This window comes from Ipomoea nil, unplaced genomic scaffold (assembly GCF_001879475.1).
Source record: "Ipomoea nil cultivar Tokyo-kokei standard unplaced genomic scaffold, Asagao_1.1 scaffold2921, whole genome shotgun sequence".
Taxonomy (NCBI): domain Eukaryota; kingdom Viridiplantae; phylum Streptophyta; class Magnoliopsida; order Solanales; family Convolvulaceae; genus Ipomoea; species Ipomoea nil.
Genome location: NW_017619349.1, coordinates 841,279 through 857,269, shown reverse-complemented (window position 1 = coordinate 857,269; position 15,991 = coordinate 841,279). Strand labels below are relative to the sequence as shown.

The following is a 15,991-nucleotide window of genomic DNA, read 5'->3' as shown; positions in this document are numbered from 1 at the left end:
GGCAAGTGGTTATAACTCAATAAAAGTATTTCCTCACAACTTTGCTCCTCATATAAAGTTGACGATAATGCTACATCTCTGGCAATATTTTCCCAATCTTCCACCTTCATTTCAGCTTTGGATAAAATCCCAGCAATCACCATAATTGAGAGTGGTAATCCTTTGCATTTCATCACAATATCTCTCCCAATTTTCTCAAATTCAATACAAGGAAGACGACAAGATTCTTTTGCAAATACTTGTTTGCAAAAAAGATCCCAACTATCTTCTTTGCTTAGGGTAGGCATGCTATATGGGAGACCACCAGAACTAGCATGAGTACCCACATATGTGAGCCGAGTTGTTAACAATACTCGACTCCCATTTCTCTTTTCCGGGAAGCAAATCTGCAAATCATCCCAAACTTGTGTACTCCATATGTCATCCATTGCAATTAGATACCTCTTCCCCAGCAACAACTTACGGACTTTATCCTTGAGTTCGGAGGTTCCTGCAGATTGTCCTTCTGTTGGAGAAGAACCCTCAATTGATTGGAGGAGCATTTGGAGCAAATGATCCAAGGAATAAGATTGAGAAACAGTAATCCATGCTTGAGTGTCAAAATGACGCTTGATGCCTTTATGTTCATATACTTTTTTTGCCAAAGTTGTCTTCCCAATACCTCCCATTCCTGTGATGGAGATGACTTCTCTTTTTTTAATTGAGGGGTTGGTGAGCTTGTCCATAATTTCTTCAAATGCATTGCTGTTACCCACCATGAACACTTGTTCAGTTTTGGTGGCCATTGAGATGAAGGGAAAGTAATTGAAGAATGAATTGAAGCTCACCTTTCCCAGTGCCTCTCACTTTTTCTTTTTCCTAGATTTGCCCATTGAGATTATCGATGATTGCCAAACTGCACAGTATTACTTTGCCGGCCGGCCGGCCGGCACAGCAATTATTTTACATTTCAAAATACTTAAACCGTGTGGACCCTAGGTCCCTAGGTTTGGTCACCTCCATCATCTTGACTTTTTGTTTGCAGAGATTGTTTTTTATTTTCTATTTTGCAGAGAATCAGAGATTGACCCTAAGACCCATTTAATAACAGAAATTGTTTTCTATTTTCTGTTTTTTAATGTTTCAATTTTCATTTATCCTCTGAGAACTTATTTATTAACACTTATGGAGTTTTTTTTTTTTTTTTTTTTTTTTGTTAAATTAACGTTATAAAATTAAATATATTTAGTTTAAATATAATCAATATAATTTTTACTTTTTAGTACAATATATGTAAGATTTTAACCTTCGATATCCGATTGAAATTTATATCTGTAATTCTGTATATAACTGAAATAACAATATATTTAAATTAATAACCTATTTAAGTTCACATAAAATTTAGTTTAAAAAATAATAATATTTGAGTTAATTACCAAAATAGTCCCTTGACTATTGTAAAATTATCAATTTGGTCTTTGATTATTTTTTTGACCAATTAAGTCCTCAACTTTAAAAATCTTAACTAATTTGGTCCTCCGTTAGTTTTGTCGTTAGACTTCCGTTAACTTGAGATCAAATTGGTAATATTTCTATAGTCAATGGACCATTTTAGTAATTAATTTTAGGTGTGGGCTTGACTATAGCAAAATTACCAATTTGGTCCCAAATTAACGGAAGTCTAACGACAAAAATAACAGATGACAAATTGGTTAAGATTTTTAAAGTTTATGACTTAATGGTAAAAAAAATAGTCGAGGACCAAATTGGTAATTTCGCTATAGTCAAGGGACCATTTTGGTAATTAACTCTTAATATTTTTTTAGCTAACATTTAAAATATTTTTTGATATATTAATTTGAATGACATTTATATAAATATATAATTTTTACTTTAAATTCTAATATAGTAATATATGTGAAATTTCAATATCCGATATCCGGACCAAATTTGTATTACGATATAACATAACTAAAAATATTCGAACCAATAATCAATTGAATTAATTTTTTCAATTTTGATAATGTGAATAATGTGTAACTTTAAGTATAAGCAAATAAGTTATATTTAAATAAATAATGCGAAAAGATAGAAGAGGGTTATAAGTAAAAGAAAATGATAATGAATTTAATCATTGTAATTAATAAATATATAAGTAGAGGGTGAGAATGTGGTTACAGTAACGAGTTAATTCCACCAGAGGTCTTTTGTCTTTGGTGACAATTCCAAATTTAGCCCATGCTATTATTTTTTGGACACTTTTAGTCTTTCTCATGATTTTTCATATTTTTAGTAAGACCATTTTTTATCTTTTCATATTTTTCTTTTGTTATTGTTTCCTAGTTTCAACCAGTTTAATTGGTCTAGGACCTTAGGTAACCTCTGATTTTTAGTAACCATATTTTTTAACTAGTTTTTAGTAAAGTCCTAAACCAATTAAACCGGTTGAAAGCGGAAAAATAACAAAAGAGAAATATGAAAAAAAAAAAAAAAACAAAAATGCCCTTACTAAAAATATGAAAAGACTTGAGAAGGACTAAAAGTGTCCACAAAATAATAGTGTAGGATGTTAATGGCAAAAACAATAGTCTGAGACTCAATTTGAAATTGTCATCAAAGACAAGGGACCTCTGGTAGAATTAACTCTTATAGTAACACTAGTTTTTTCTATGCGCGATGTGCAAAAACATATGCCCAATATTTATATTTTTTAAAATAATTAACAAATTCCTACTAATTAAAATCTATATGAAATCAAATTTATTTATTATAATAATCTAATATATAATGTCTATAAATATTATTATCACTAAAGAATATAAGAAAATATATGGTGGATGCATGTGCATGGTAACGGAAGTTATAACGGTATGGGTATTTTTGTCCAAAAAATTATATAGTACAACTCTAAAAGCACAATGTACAAAATCATTAGCATTAAAAACATGGACATAAATGATGGATATAACTTTGATTGAGACTTATTATGTTTTTAGATTAGATATTGTCAAATAGATGATAGATGATAGAAGATCATGTTTTCTAATTAGAAAACAGTTTTTAATAGTCAATACACAAGACATAAAAATTCAATACACAAGGCAGAAAAGCTCAATACACAAGACACAAAAATACAATACAAAATACAATACACAAGACACAAAAATCAACATGCAATAGCTGCCAATTTAAGTTTATACCTGTTAAATTCACTTTGCTCCTCAACTGGAGCTGGCAAAGTTGTAGGTGGTGTTGAGCTTGCTGGTTCTGAAATTGGTGGTCCTGTTGTTAGTGATGCTGGTGGTACTGGTAATGGAGCTTGTGGGTCAAGTGTTGCTGAGGTGGTAGCTTGATTAGGCGTTTCCTGAATTGGAATTCCAACACCTTGAACAATTTCTTCAACCACATTTTGGAACTAGGTTGCTGTCAACAATTCAAATGAAGGCATGACAGAACTAATGGCCTTTGATGTCTTCAAGAAAGCTGCTTCAAGTGCAGCTACAACTTCTAGGAAGTTGGGCTGGTTGAAGACATCATCATCTTGCAACAGGGTCTGAGGTGAGGTTGGTTTAGGGTTGAGTGTGACATTTATGGTACTAGATAAGTTAATGAATGTCTTTTTTTTATAAGCTCGGCAGCAGAGTTCGGGGTTCCAATCTCTGCTATTACTTCTTCAAATTTAACAATGCTTGAGGTCACTATATAACACCTCTAAAATTCTAACACATGAATAACGAAATAAAGGGATATAGGGAAAATGGTCAAATAAGCCCTCAAACTTTTTGCTAAAGAGTCAATTATCTCCTTAAACATTTTAAAGTGCAATTACACCTATAAACAAAGCATTTTGGTGCAATGAAACTCAAATACAAGTAAATGACCTGCTATTATAGGTCATTGAATATCAGACATATTTCCGACAAAAAGTGACCGGCAACTAGTCACCGGTCACGGTTCTCCGGCGATCACTTTCTGTGCACGAGAAAGCAACCCAGATTTGGGTTGCCTTCTCTGGACAAGAAGGCGATTACCGGAGAAGGCAACCAATGGTTGCTTATATATATATATATATATATATATATATATATATATGGTTTAGGGTTTAGGGTTTAGGGTTCCAATGAGAACACTTGCTTAGGTGAGAACAAATTGTGTACATCCATATAATATTTTTTAATGGTCTAGATTAGATTAATTGTGTGCGAACGCGCATTAAATGTGTACAAACACGATTAAAATAAACACTAACACTTTTGCAGCAAAACTAAAATAAAATATAAAAACAATAAACAATAAATTAAAAAAAATTAAAAAAAATGGCAATACTGCTGCGGCTACGGAACCCTCGGCGCCGCAGCAGTATATATGTAGCAGTGTCTATATATATATATAATTAAATATCAATAATAATTAATTTGTAAAAAATAAAATTCAGAAGCTTACCTTTGTTTGAAGTTTTAATTTGATGTTGATGTAGATGATAGAAAGAATAAGCTATTACTAGGAATATTAAACCTGGTAATAGACTTGGTTACCAAACAAAGGAATGGCCTATTACTGGGAATGATATGTCATTCCCAGCCTATTCCGTGAACCAAACGGGCCGTAACAGCATAATTGGGTAGAGAATGGGATCAAATCCTACTACCAGCACTTTGTTTTAATTTTATTTTTATTTTAGCTCTTCCAATCCTTCAATAAATTAAATATTTTTTCAAGTCTATTTTTTCTGTGAATGTAATCCACAAGTTTATATTATACTTCACTAGTATTTTCACCCGTGCGATGCACGGAATGAAATTGTTGTAATATATTAAGAATATTTAAATCGATAAAAAGTTAATTTCACCAGAGGTCGCTTATCTTTCTTGACAATTCCAAATTTAATCTTAGACTATAGTTATTAATTATTACGATTTATTCTATGTTATAATTCTTACGTTAATATTCTTACTATTATTATTAACACTTAATTACTTTTAGATATTATTTTTACCACTTATATTATTATTATTATTATTATTATTATTATTATTATTATTATTATTATTATTATTATTATTATTATTACTATTATTATTATTAGTTTCTTTTCAAGTTTTGTTGGTATATAATGGCCGTGAGACACACAATAATAATATAACCATAATTAAATATTCTTGTATTGTATTCCGTGAGTCACAATAATAATATAACAATAATTAAATATTCTTCAATTCTAATAGTCTTCTATGATTTCTATTACCATCATTAATTATTCCTTAATTTACCATAATTAAATAATTTGACCAATTATAAAGAGAGATTATTAAATAATGCACGGGACAATTTTTTAATTAAAAAATTTAAAAATTCATTAATAAAACATAATGTTCTCATAGTTTTTTCTTAGAAACTATTTAATAAAGCATTTTTTTTTAGAAATTGGTGGGCCAAACCGCCTACGGCTGTTTGCGGTGGATAGATCTCGAAAAAATACGTGAATTCAAAAAAATATTTGTCCAAAACGGACAACCGAGTCAAAAGTTATGCCTTGCCGAACTTTTGACACATCACAACTTTAACCCAGAATTATTATACGAATGGGAAAATAGAAATCAATATATTTTATTGGGAAGATAGATTTTTTAGGAATTGGGCGGGAAGTTAAAATTTCAGGATTTTATTATTATATATAGTATAGATTAGATAGATTAGATGTGCATATATTTTATTGGAAAGAGAGATTTTTTAGAAATTGAGCGGGAAGTTAAAATTTCATGATTTTGTTATATATATATAGTATAGATTAGATGTGCAAAGGGAATTGTATTACACTATTTTAAAATTTTAGAATATAATTTTTACCCATTGTACGAATGAGAAAGTAGAAATCAATATATTTTATTGGGAGGAGAGATTTTTTAGGAATTGAGCGGGAAAGTTAAAGTTTCAGGATTTTGTTATTATATATAGTATAGATAGATTATATTTGAATTAATCATTTAGTTAATGTAGTCCACAAGTATATATTATACTTCATTGTATTTGAATTAATCTAGAAAAATTTAAAGTTGATCTAACTAAAAGAAAATTACACCGTGAAATTAATGTATTTATAAATATATTGTTTTTTTCTATTCAAACTATTTTATCTAATCCATTATGTTTCATATTTTGCCATAAATATTTTTATAGCATTTCAAAGTGTTTTAAATTTAACCCTACCCAAGTATAATTTTGACCCCATCCCTTATAAAATATCCGATAGTCAGTTTCTAAAGTCATTTGAACTACGCCCTCACTCACATAATTTTTTGGATCCGCCACTTGACCTAAATACATACAATATTCCATCAGAGCATTCACATTTTGTAGATTTTATTTGGTTATTGTAAATCAAAAAATTAAGGGTGACTTTTTAACTAGTGTGGGAGGGATTTTTTTACTCTACAAATATATATTTTTGTGGGCCCCATTACTTTTGCTTTCAACAGAAAAAATAAAGAGAAAAACATGGCAGGTGTGCCCGCCTAGCTGACGCATAAATATGCAATGTTTAATTTTTATTTTTTTTATTATTATTTTCTTTTTACTTTGCTTCCTCTCTCCTCCCCACTCTCTTTCCAACATGGTATGACAAAAACCACCAATAGTTCAAGTTCTAAAGCTAACAATCTATACTATAATCGATTCCAAAAACTTACGGGTACTACGCCACGTTCTCAACTAACCACAAGTTCTAGATCCAGAAATAGTTTTTTATTTTTTTTTTATTAAACATAGATATATATATATGATGTTCAAAATTTAAAGACAAGTTTATTTGCTAAGGAGCAAATTTGCAGAAGCAGAACAATAAGTAGGAGGTCTGAAGATGCATGGTTGAACTCACAAGATGAGCAACAGAATAGCAGACTACATCTCAATTCTGAAGCAATCAATTAAAGGCCTTTTAAGATTGGGGCTTCATATGGGTAAACATCGTCTTTGCAAACTCGGCTAGTTTCTCAGTTGAAGGCATCACATCCTTCACGGCATCATCACCGCAGAAATCTTCTGCCCAATTCGCCAAACCAAGAACCTTAGCTTCATCCAGCAACTTAATGCTGTTAAATGTCTCGATGACCCTTATCCAGGCCACTAAGCATCCCAGTGCAATACTTTAATGTATAGTCAAGATACTAAATTAACAGTTTTGAAAGTAAGAGGTTGGAATTAACACAAGTTCAATAATCGATGGACCAAAATTGAAATTTACTCTAAAAATAAATTGCGCTACTATCCGAGCTATAACTTTTAGCGGATTGATAAACGTTTCATCCTAACAAGTGGTCTCGGAGAGATAAGAGATACGGTTCCAAGGCTCAACAAGAGCAGTAAATTAAAGACTGACTGGTGTGGGAAGGGAAGTTGGCACCATATAGTTAGCGAATTGTTAGATAGAGGCCGGTAAAAGGTGAAGTTTAGTATTGTTAAGGTATTATTTTTGTATATTTTCTAATGGATTTAAAATTATATGTATTATTTTTAGGATTTAAAACTTTAGTTTAAAAAAGTTCGATGAACCGAAAAAAACTTCGATTTGGTTAATTCGGTAATACAAAGTTCGGTTCGTTTAACAGTTAAAGGTTTAAAAATGTTGGTCCCGATAGATTGTGTGGTGAGTCTAGAGGGGGGGGGGGGGGTGAATAGACTCTCGTTTTTCTTTAGATTCTTTAAAAGAAAAACCCTGACAACACTTTTGAGTAAGATAAGCACAGCGGAAAGGTTATAAAGAGAGGGTTGCACGAGTTTGATAAAAAGATAAGATGAGTGATGAAAAAGATGATATGCAAGCAGTAAAATAAAGCAGTAAGTAAAGAGAAGAGCGAGACGAGATTTTATAGTGGTTCAGCCAAACTTTGCCTACTTCCACTCTTCTTCCACAACTGCTGGAAGGATTGCACTATCACTCTTTAGTACAATTACACAAAGACTTCCTTGATCACTAAGCCAGACAGCCTTTGAAGGTTTTTCAACTCCGAGAGTTTACTCCGCCTCTATCAACTTCTTGTTCTAAGTTGAGGTTGGTGAGAAAATATTTCTTGATTCTTCCAACTGTGAAGTCTTGTTGGTGTGGGATGATTGCTTCAAGAATGCAAGACTTCTTACAAGATGTAGGGCAGTGATGGGTGATCTACTTCAAATGCCTTAACACCTTAAATAACTGGTTCGCAAAAAGCTTTGAGATTTGTTCACTTTTTAAGAGCTTTTTGCAAGAGAGTGAGTAGAGTGATAAAATGAACCAGCACCTTCTTAGTTGATGAAGGTTGGTTTATATAGGTGATGAAAATTCATCCGTTGGAGGGAGATGAATTTTTCAAACCTTTTATCTGTTGGACAAGGACCATGGAGCCTCATGCATTTAATGCTCCATTAATGGGTTTGTACTATGTAGCCGTTGAAGGTATGGAAGATCTGATGACTTTTGTCTTTTAGCTTCAGAGATAGTACAGCTTCATTAAATGCTCTTTGGATAGCGTGTCCCATGAGTTGAGGTCCTTATTGTCCTAGGATGTTGTCAAATCAGACAGGTAGAACATTCTTCTTGTTGATGAGAAGAAGAATACTTGTTGAGATAGACTTGAAAAGAACTGTCTTTTTAATGACAACTCCTTCTTTCGTTGCTGTGGAGTCTTCTTTCGCTTTGATCAGCCTATCTTCTATTCATAACTCTTTTCGTGTGTTTGTTCTAGCTTAACACGAATTACATATGAGTTATGGCAACTTTCGTCTAGAACGAAAGTAGCGATACAAGAAAAACGTAAGAGTTAGGGGTCTATTTTCTACATTACATTGGTATCATCAAAATTCTAATACAAGGTTCCTAACAAAAAACTTCGGTTAAAACGGTTCGGTTAACCGATTGCACACCGCTAACAACAATACCACCACCACCAACAACTACCACCATCACCACATTATCATTATTATTACTAGTAAGTGTCCCGTGCGATGCATGAATTATTATTAATTTAACAAATGAACAAATTACACTTTTGGTCCTATGATTATAGGGGGTGTGTTAATTTTGCTCCATGACTTTTACAACTAACAATTTAGTCTTTTAACTATGTTTTTTTTAGTAGATTTGGTCCTTCCGGCCAAATCACCAGTGAAAATTGGCCGGAAAAACTTAAACCTTTTTAAATTTTTTATTCATGAGGGCAAAATAGTCTTTTTACGTAAGCTTCTTCTTCATCTTCGCGTTCATGAGCTACGGCTAACCGTTGCCTCTGCTTTCAAGAAAGAACAGCTCCAAGAATCGAAACCCTAGGTTTAGAAGCAAGGTATGATTTTTATCCTCAGCTTTTTCTTCATGTCTACTGCGCATTTCTTGATTCATCTTACCCAGATCGCACAATATAAAGCTCTATAAGAGATCTAAACTCCCAGAAATATTCTTCTCCCTATTCTAGCCACAACCATCCTCCCAATTCCAGCCACGACCAAAACATAATTGTAGTATTGGTTGTGGTCCTGTGGATGATGATTTATTTAATTTATAGTGTTGAAATAAGTGTAGATGTTCATGTAAATATTGATTCTGAATTTTAAATTTATCTCCAATCAATTAATATTAGAAACATAACATAATTATTGCAATGTTAATTCTCAATTATGGATCAACAATTATTACTCAAATTAATTTTGTGAATTACTCTCCTATCCACTAAAATCTTTTTGCTTATTATTCACTTTGATTTTCTTTTCATCTTTATTTAATTACTAGTAATTCACTCGCGCGATGCACGGGAAAAAATATGTTATTATTAATATAAGTAAAAAATAGAAAAACTAAAATATTTTAAATTATTTAATATAATAATATTTTTGAGCTTCCATTGGTCAAGTATTTATTATTTTTATAGAATACAAATTACAATTAAAATTTTGTATGGTTAATATAATCTCTAATTATGTGCATATTCAAATAAACTTATAGAGAGAATTTACATAATTACATTGATTTATTCTTAATTGTATTTCATCTATATTATAATTTTCACAATACGAATAATAACTAAGATAATTACATTTGGAAAGCAAATTTCAAATTTTGTATGTGTAAATTTAAACTCTAATTGAACACATTTTTTATATGATTATATAATATATAGCTATTTTATTTTTCAAAAATATATTTTTTATATGATTATATAATATATAATTATTTTATTTCTTAAATGTTGTGCTTTTTTTTTTTTTATATAATAAAAGATATTGTGGCATTAATTGTAGCATTAATTATTTCCCAAACCATATAGCTTTATTATATAAAGGATTTATGATGATTATGATTAGGGAAAATATTTCCATAATCATTTTGCTTTTTAATATATATAGAGAGATAGAGATAGAGATAGAGATAGAGATAGAGATAGAGAAGAGAAGAGATAGAGATATAATATATAATATATAATATATAATATATGCAATATTTTATATATTAATGATATAGACATGTTATGTTGACTAATTTAATAATTATGTTGATGTTGATTTGATTTGTAATTAAAATTACATGACTTTATAAATTAATGTAAATACAATAAACACTTTAATAATTATATTCCTTACAAGTTGTTCAGAGCCTCAAGTCTGAATGATGGATATATTATGATCGGAGCAAACTGACTCGAGAAAGCGAAGCAAGGAAGTATGGAATGGACTTGGGGCCCCAAGGTTGAGCCCCGTGCTCGGCCCAAGGCACCTCGCCCATGTTGAGCTCGACTCGCCTGACCCGCGGACCCGGTCTCAACCTGGACTCGGTCAACACTGGAGATGCAACCACCCTCCGACTTAGGTGGGGTAGTTGGGGGATTTATTCTATACAAATACCCCACATTTGTCCCTTTAAGACATGTTCAATCTATTCTAACTACTTTGTCCTAAAATTATACAACTAAATACTCCATTCTCATATACTCATGTCTTTCATAATTTGATAAAAACATTTTATAATTTAATACTAAGCCGTTTAGGCTTCAAACCCTCAAAAAAATAATCTCATTTATTCGAATGACACTTTAACATTTTTATTGAGGAACTTCAACCACCCTCACCGGCCAAACTTAGGGTCAACACGGTTTAAGCATTTTGAAATGTAAAATTTTATAATTTCATAGTTAGCCGTTTAGGCTTCAAAACCTCAACAAATAATCTCATTTATTCAAATCACATTTTAATATTCTTATTGAGGAATTTCAACCACCCTAACCAAACTTAGGGTCAACACGGTTTAAGCATTTTGAAATGTAAAATAATTGCTTATTAGCTACCTCAAACCGAGTGGACCCCGGCCGGCTAAGTAATACTGTGCATCTTGGCCATCATCAATAATCTCAATACGCAGATATAGAAAAAGAAAGAGTGAGAGACACTACTGGGAGAGCTGATCTTCAATTCATTCTTCAATTACTTTCCCTTCATCTCAATTCTCAATGGACACCAAAACAACTTCCACAAGTGCTTCTGCTGCAATGCCTCAACAAGTGTTCATGGTGGGTAACACCAATGCATTGGCAGAAATTAAGAACAAGCTCACCAACCTGTCAATTAAAGAAAGACAAGTCATCTCCATCACTGGAATGGGAGGTATCGGGAAGACAACTTTAGCAAAAAAATTATATGAAGATGAACGCATCAAGCGTCATTTTGACATTCGAGCATGGATTACTGTGTCTCAATCTTACTCCTTGGATGATTTGCTCCAAAAGCTCCTCCAATCAATTGAAGCTTCTTCTCCAACAGAAGGACAATCTGCAGGAACCTCCGATACACCCATGGAGAAAGTCCGTAAGTTGTTGTTGGGCAAGAGGTATCTAATTGCAATAGATGACATATGGAGTACACAAGTTTGGGATGATTTGCAGATATGCTTCCCAGAAAAGAGAAATGGGAGTCGAGTATTGTTAACAACTCGACTCACATATGTGGCTACTCATGTTAGTTCTGGTGGTCTCCCATTTAGCATGCCTACCCTATGCAAAGAAGAAAGTTGGGATCTTTTTTGCAAACAAGTATTTGCAAAACAAGAATCTTGTCCTCCTTCTAATGAATTTGAGAACATTGGGAGAGATATTGTGATGAAATGCAAAGGATTACCACTCTCAATTATGGTGATTGCTGGGATTCTATCCAAAGCTGAAATGAAGGTGGAAGATTGGGAAAATGTTGCCAGCTCTGAAGCATTATCATCAACTTTATATGAGGAGCAAAATTGTGAGGAAATACTTTTATTGAGTTACAACCACATGCCTGAAAATTTGAAGACTTGCTTCTTATATTTAGGAGTATTTCCAGAAGATTATGAGATTCAAGTTGAAAGATTAGTTGGACATTGGGTCGCTCTGGAATTTGTAGAAGACGAGGCTTTGGTGGCAAACAAGAAAGAAGAAGTGGCATGGCAAAAGTTGCAAAATCTTATTGATAGAAATTTAGTTTTGGTGGAAAAAAGAGGACGGAGTGGAAAAATAAAGACGTGTAAGATGCATGATCTTACGCGTGAGATGTGCTTGAGACTAGCTAAAGACAAAAATATATTGCATGTCATTGATGACAAGTTTCAAGTTGGACAGTCCTCCAAAGAAATAACTCAAGAAAATGGCAATTTGTGGGTAAGCCTACAATCAATTTCTATTATTAGTCGTTTCGGTTTGGAGCATATGACACTCCAGAATAGCCATTCCTTTCTTTCTATGCTTCCATATCAATATAAATTTAGATTCGAAAGAGATGGAGGAAATTGGATCCTTATCAAGTACTTGTTCACAGCAACATCAATTCAAGTACTTGACCTACGTGGACTTTGTGTTCCCGAATTCCCTTCATCTCTTTGGATAAATAACTTAAGTGAGTTGAGGTATCTAGCTTTGTACTATGGTGCATTTCCTGGTTCCTTCTCGGTTTTAAGCAGTTTGAAAAATCTACAAACGTTGATTCTGTATAGTGGAAGTGATTGTGTTGTATTAAGCACAACCCTTCCAAAGACACCACAATTAAGGCAGTTTCGCAGTTTGGGTATTTGTTTATTTCATTTTCAAAATAAAGAAGAGAATTTGATATTGGAGAATCTGACAACTCTGTTGTGGTTAAGTGACCTTTGTTGCAATAAAGCATTGATGGTGAGGATTCCGAATGTAAAGAAATTGGGGGTAAGTTATGAAGTTTTGGAATACAGAGACGACCATAAGCATCCCATTGACTTGCTCCATACTTTAAGCCATTTGGAACAACTCGAAAACATCAAGTTTTATGGAACATACAAAATTGTGCTAGTTTATATTCCAAAACCATATGATTTTCCACGGAAGCTCAAGAAGTTAGAATTTTATAAGACTTGGATGAAATTGGAGATGATGACCATCCTTGGAAGGCTACCTAACCTCCAAGTTCTCAAACTACTAGTGGATGCCTTTGATTATCCAGAGACCGAGTGGGAACAAGTTGAAGAGGGATTTCCAAAATTGAAAGTGTTAGTCTTCAGCCGTCAAACACTTCGTAGATGGAAAGACAGCGATTTCACTTTCCCAAGCCTTGAGTGCCTGGTGCTACAGAATTCCAGTGAGTTGGAATCACTCCCTTATGAGTGCCTTTTTGGATGTCCATGCCTTGAGCTAATTGATTTGGAAGGGTGTAGTGATGGAGTTTTAGAGTCTGCAAAGAAAATTCAAAATGATGGAGATGGCAAGCTCGAGGTCCGCTATTAAGGTATATATTATTAGATGTTTCTTTTACTTAAGACTGTCTTACTTTATAATTTACACTAACTCGATCTTTGCTTATCTGCTCCATATACTTGTGACAAAAGGTGGAACTACCACCCTAGGCGTCAAGGAGCCTCCTCATTTTGAGAAGTTATGTCCACATTGTAATTGGTGAGACTCGATATGATCTTTGGTCTTTTACAATAAATTTTAATTTACCTCTATAACAAGTTGAGTTACTCATACGGGCATCTTCTCCGTGTACTACATTTGGATTACCAGTCTAACACTGTTTCTTACTTTGCAACACAGATTCAAGAGCGTCATATCAACTCATCTGAAGCAATCATCCATACATACCGCCTCTTAGAATGAATCCTATTGCTATGGTTTCTCAATTATATTGTGATTTAAGATTAGAAAATTCACATCTTTGTTTTGGTTTTGCAATGCATGTAATTCTTCCTTTTCTTTACCAAATTGTGCTTTCATTTTGAGCAGAAAAATTGTTCCCTTCAAACCTGGGAGTGCTTCCTAATAAGGAAAGAGACTGTTGGTTTATTGTTTATTGTTATTGTTGTTGTTGCTGCTACTGCTTTGATTTTATGCAAGTTTTATGTGTTGAGTTTGTATGGATTATTGAATAGTGAATCACAAATGGTATTATTTGATAAAAGGTAAAATTGTAATTTATGTCATTCACAAATATGCTAATTATTAATGTCACATTTGAATTATTAATGGTGTAAATGTTATTCATCAAATTTTAAAATGTGACATATATTGCCCCTCTCCTAATAGGAAGAAGGAAAAACATTGTTGTTAGCAGAAATCGGAAGGAGAACAAACAAAGAAAGAAAAATGGAGAAAAAAATGTGGTCTTCGAACAGAGGAAACAGTGGGTAACTACATTTATACCATTAATAATTCAGGAGAAGGGCAATATATGTCACGTTTTGAAAATTGAGAGACAACATTTACATCATTAATAATTCAGATGTAACTTTGATAATTGACATATTTGTGAGGGTCATAAATTACAATTTTTCCATTCATAAAATTTATACGTGTTTATTAAATTATTAGTTATGGGGATTACACAATGTAATATTATTTACATCTCCTATTATGTGAGAGTGTGAGACTTTTTTTATGGTTTTAAAAATGAAAGCCTTTTTTGCTAGTCTCTGGATTCGAAAGTTTATTCTTGATTATGGTGGACTGGTTCAACATACGTTTCTCAAATTATATTTTTTAATTTTGTTTATTACTGGTTTGGAAGTTTGTTAACAATTTGATGAGTGGAGTGAGAATTTTGAAACTTAAAAAAAAAAAAAAAATACTCATAATTCTTTACAAAGTAATATCTATTATTTATTTTCTCAATCTTTTTCAATCCAAAAAATCATTATCCCCACCACCGGGTTTGGTCCTGGAGTCAAAGGGACTCTTTGACTTTGTTTTTAGGTTGCCGGAGACGAAGAGATGGTCTCTTCATCTCCGTCCTTCGTCTCCAGGCTGCCTGGAGATGAAGGTCTCGTTGTCTGATCAAGCAGCTCGGAGACGAAGATAGGGGTGTGCAAATTTCGGAGAAATTTCGGTTAACCGACCGAACCGACGTAATTCGGTTAACCGTTTTTTAATCGAAATATTTCGGTTCGGAGAATGGTTAAAGGTTTTTTCAAAATTCGGTTAACGGTTAATTCGGTTCGAAAATGTCGGTTAACCGAATTAACCGATCGGTTAACCGAATTTTGAAATATATATATAATATATTAAATATTAAATATAAATATATAATATGTACTAAAATCCCAAATAGTCAAATGGATTATGGACTTATGGTATTGTTTTTGTATGTTTTGATATGAATTTATTATGATATCTATTTTATTTTAATTGAATTTATTATTTTAGGAGTTATTTTTAGGATTTTCAATTTTAGGGTTAAAAATTTCGGTTAATCGGTTAACCGACCGATTAACCGAAAAAAAGTTCGGTTCGGTTAATTCGGTAGATAAAATTTCGGTTCGGTTAACGGTTAAGGCAAAAAAAATTTCGGTTAATTCGGTTCGGTTAAAACGGTTCGGTTAACCGAACGGTTAACCGAATGAACACCCCTAGACGAAGAGGTCCGACTTTGATTTTTTTTTTTTTTTAATTTAAAATTATTAAAATAAGGAATAAGAGTCAAGTAGGTCTCTCAACTACACACTAAATTGTAATTAGACTATTGAATTTAAAAAATACAATTGGGTTCCTGAACAACACAAAATCATACA

The 15,991-nt window shown here is 32.4% G+C and overlaps 1 protein-coding gene across 1 annotated transcript in view; it reads left to right on the top strand.

Moving 5' to 3' along the window:
• LOC109160923 (putative late blight resistance protein homolog R1A-4) overlaps positions 1-15,991 on the top strand; it is a 58,292-nt gene that overhangs the window by 11,821 nt on the left and 30,480 nt on the right. Inside the window, exon 2 of the mRNA XM_019309184.1 lies at positions 13,391-13,400. Coding sequence (XP_019164729.1) covers positions 13,391-13,400 — 10 coding nt within the window. The remainder of the gene's footprint in view (positions 1-13,390; positions 13,401-15,991) is intronic.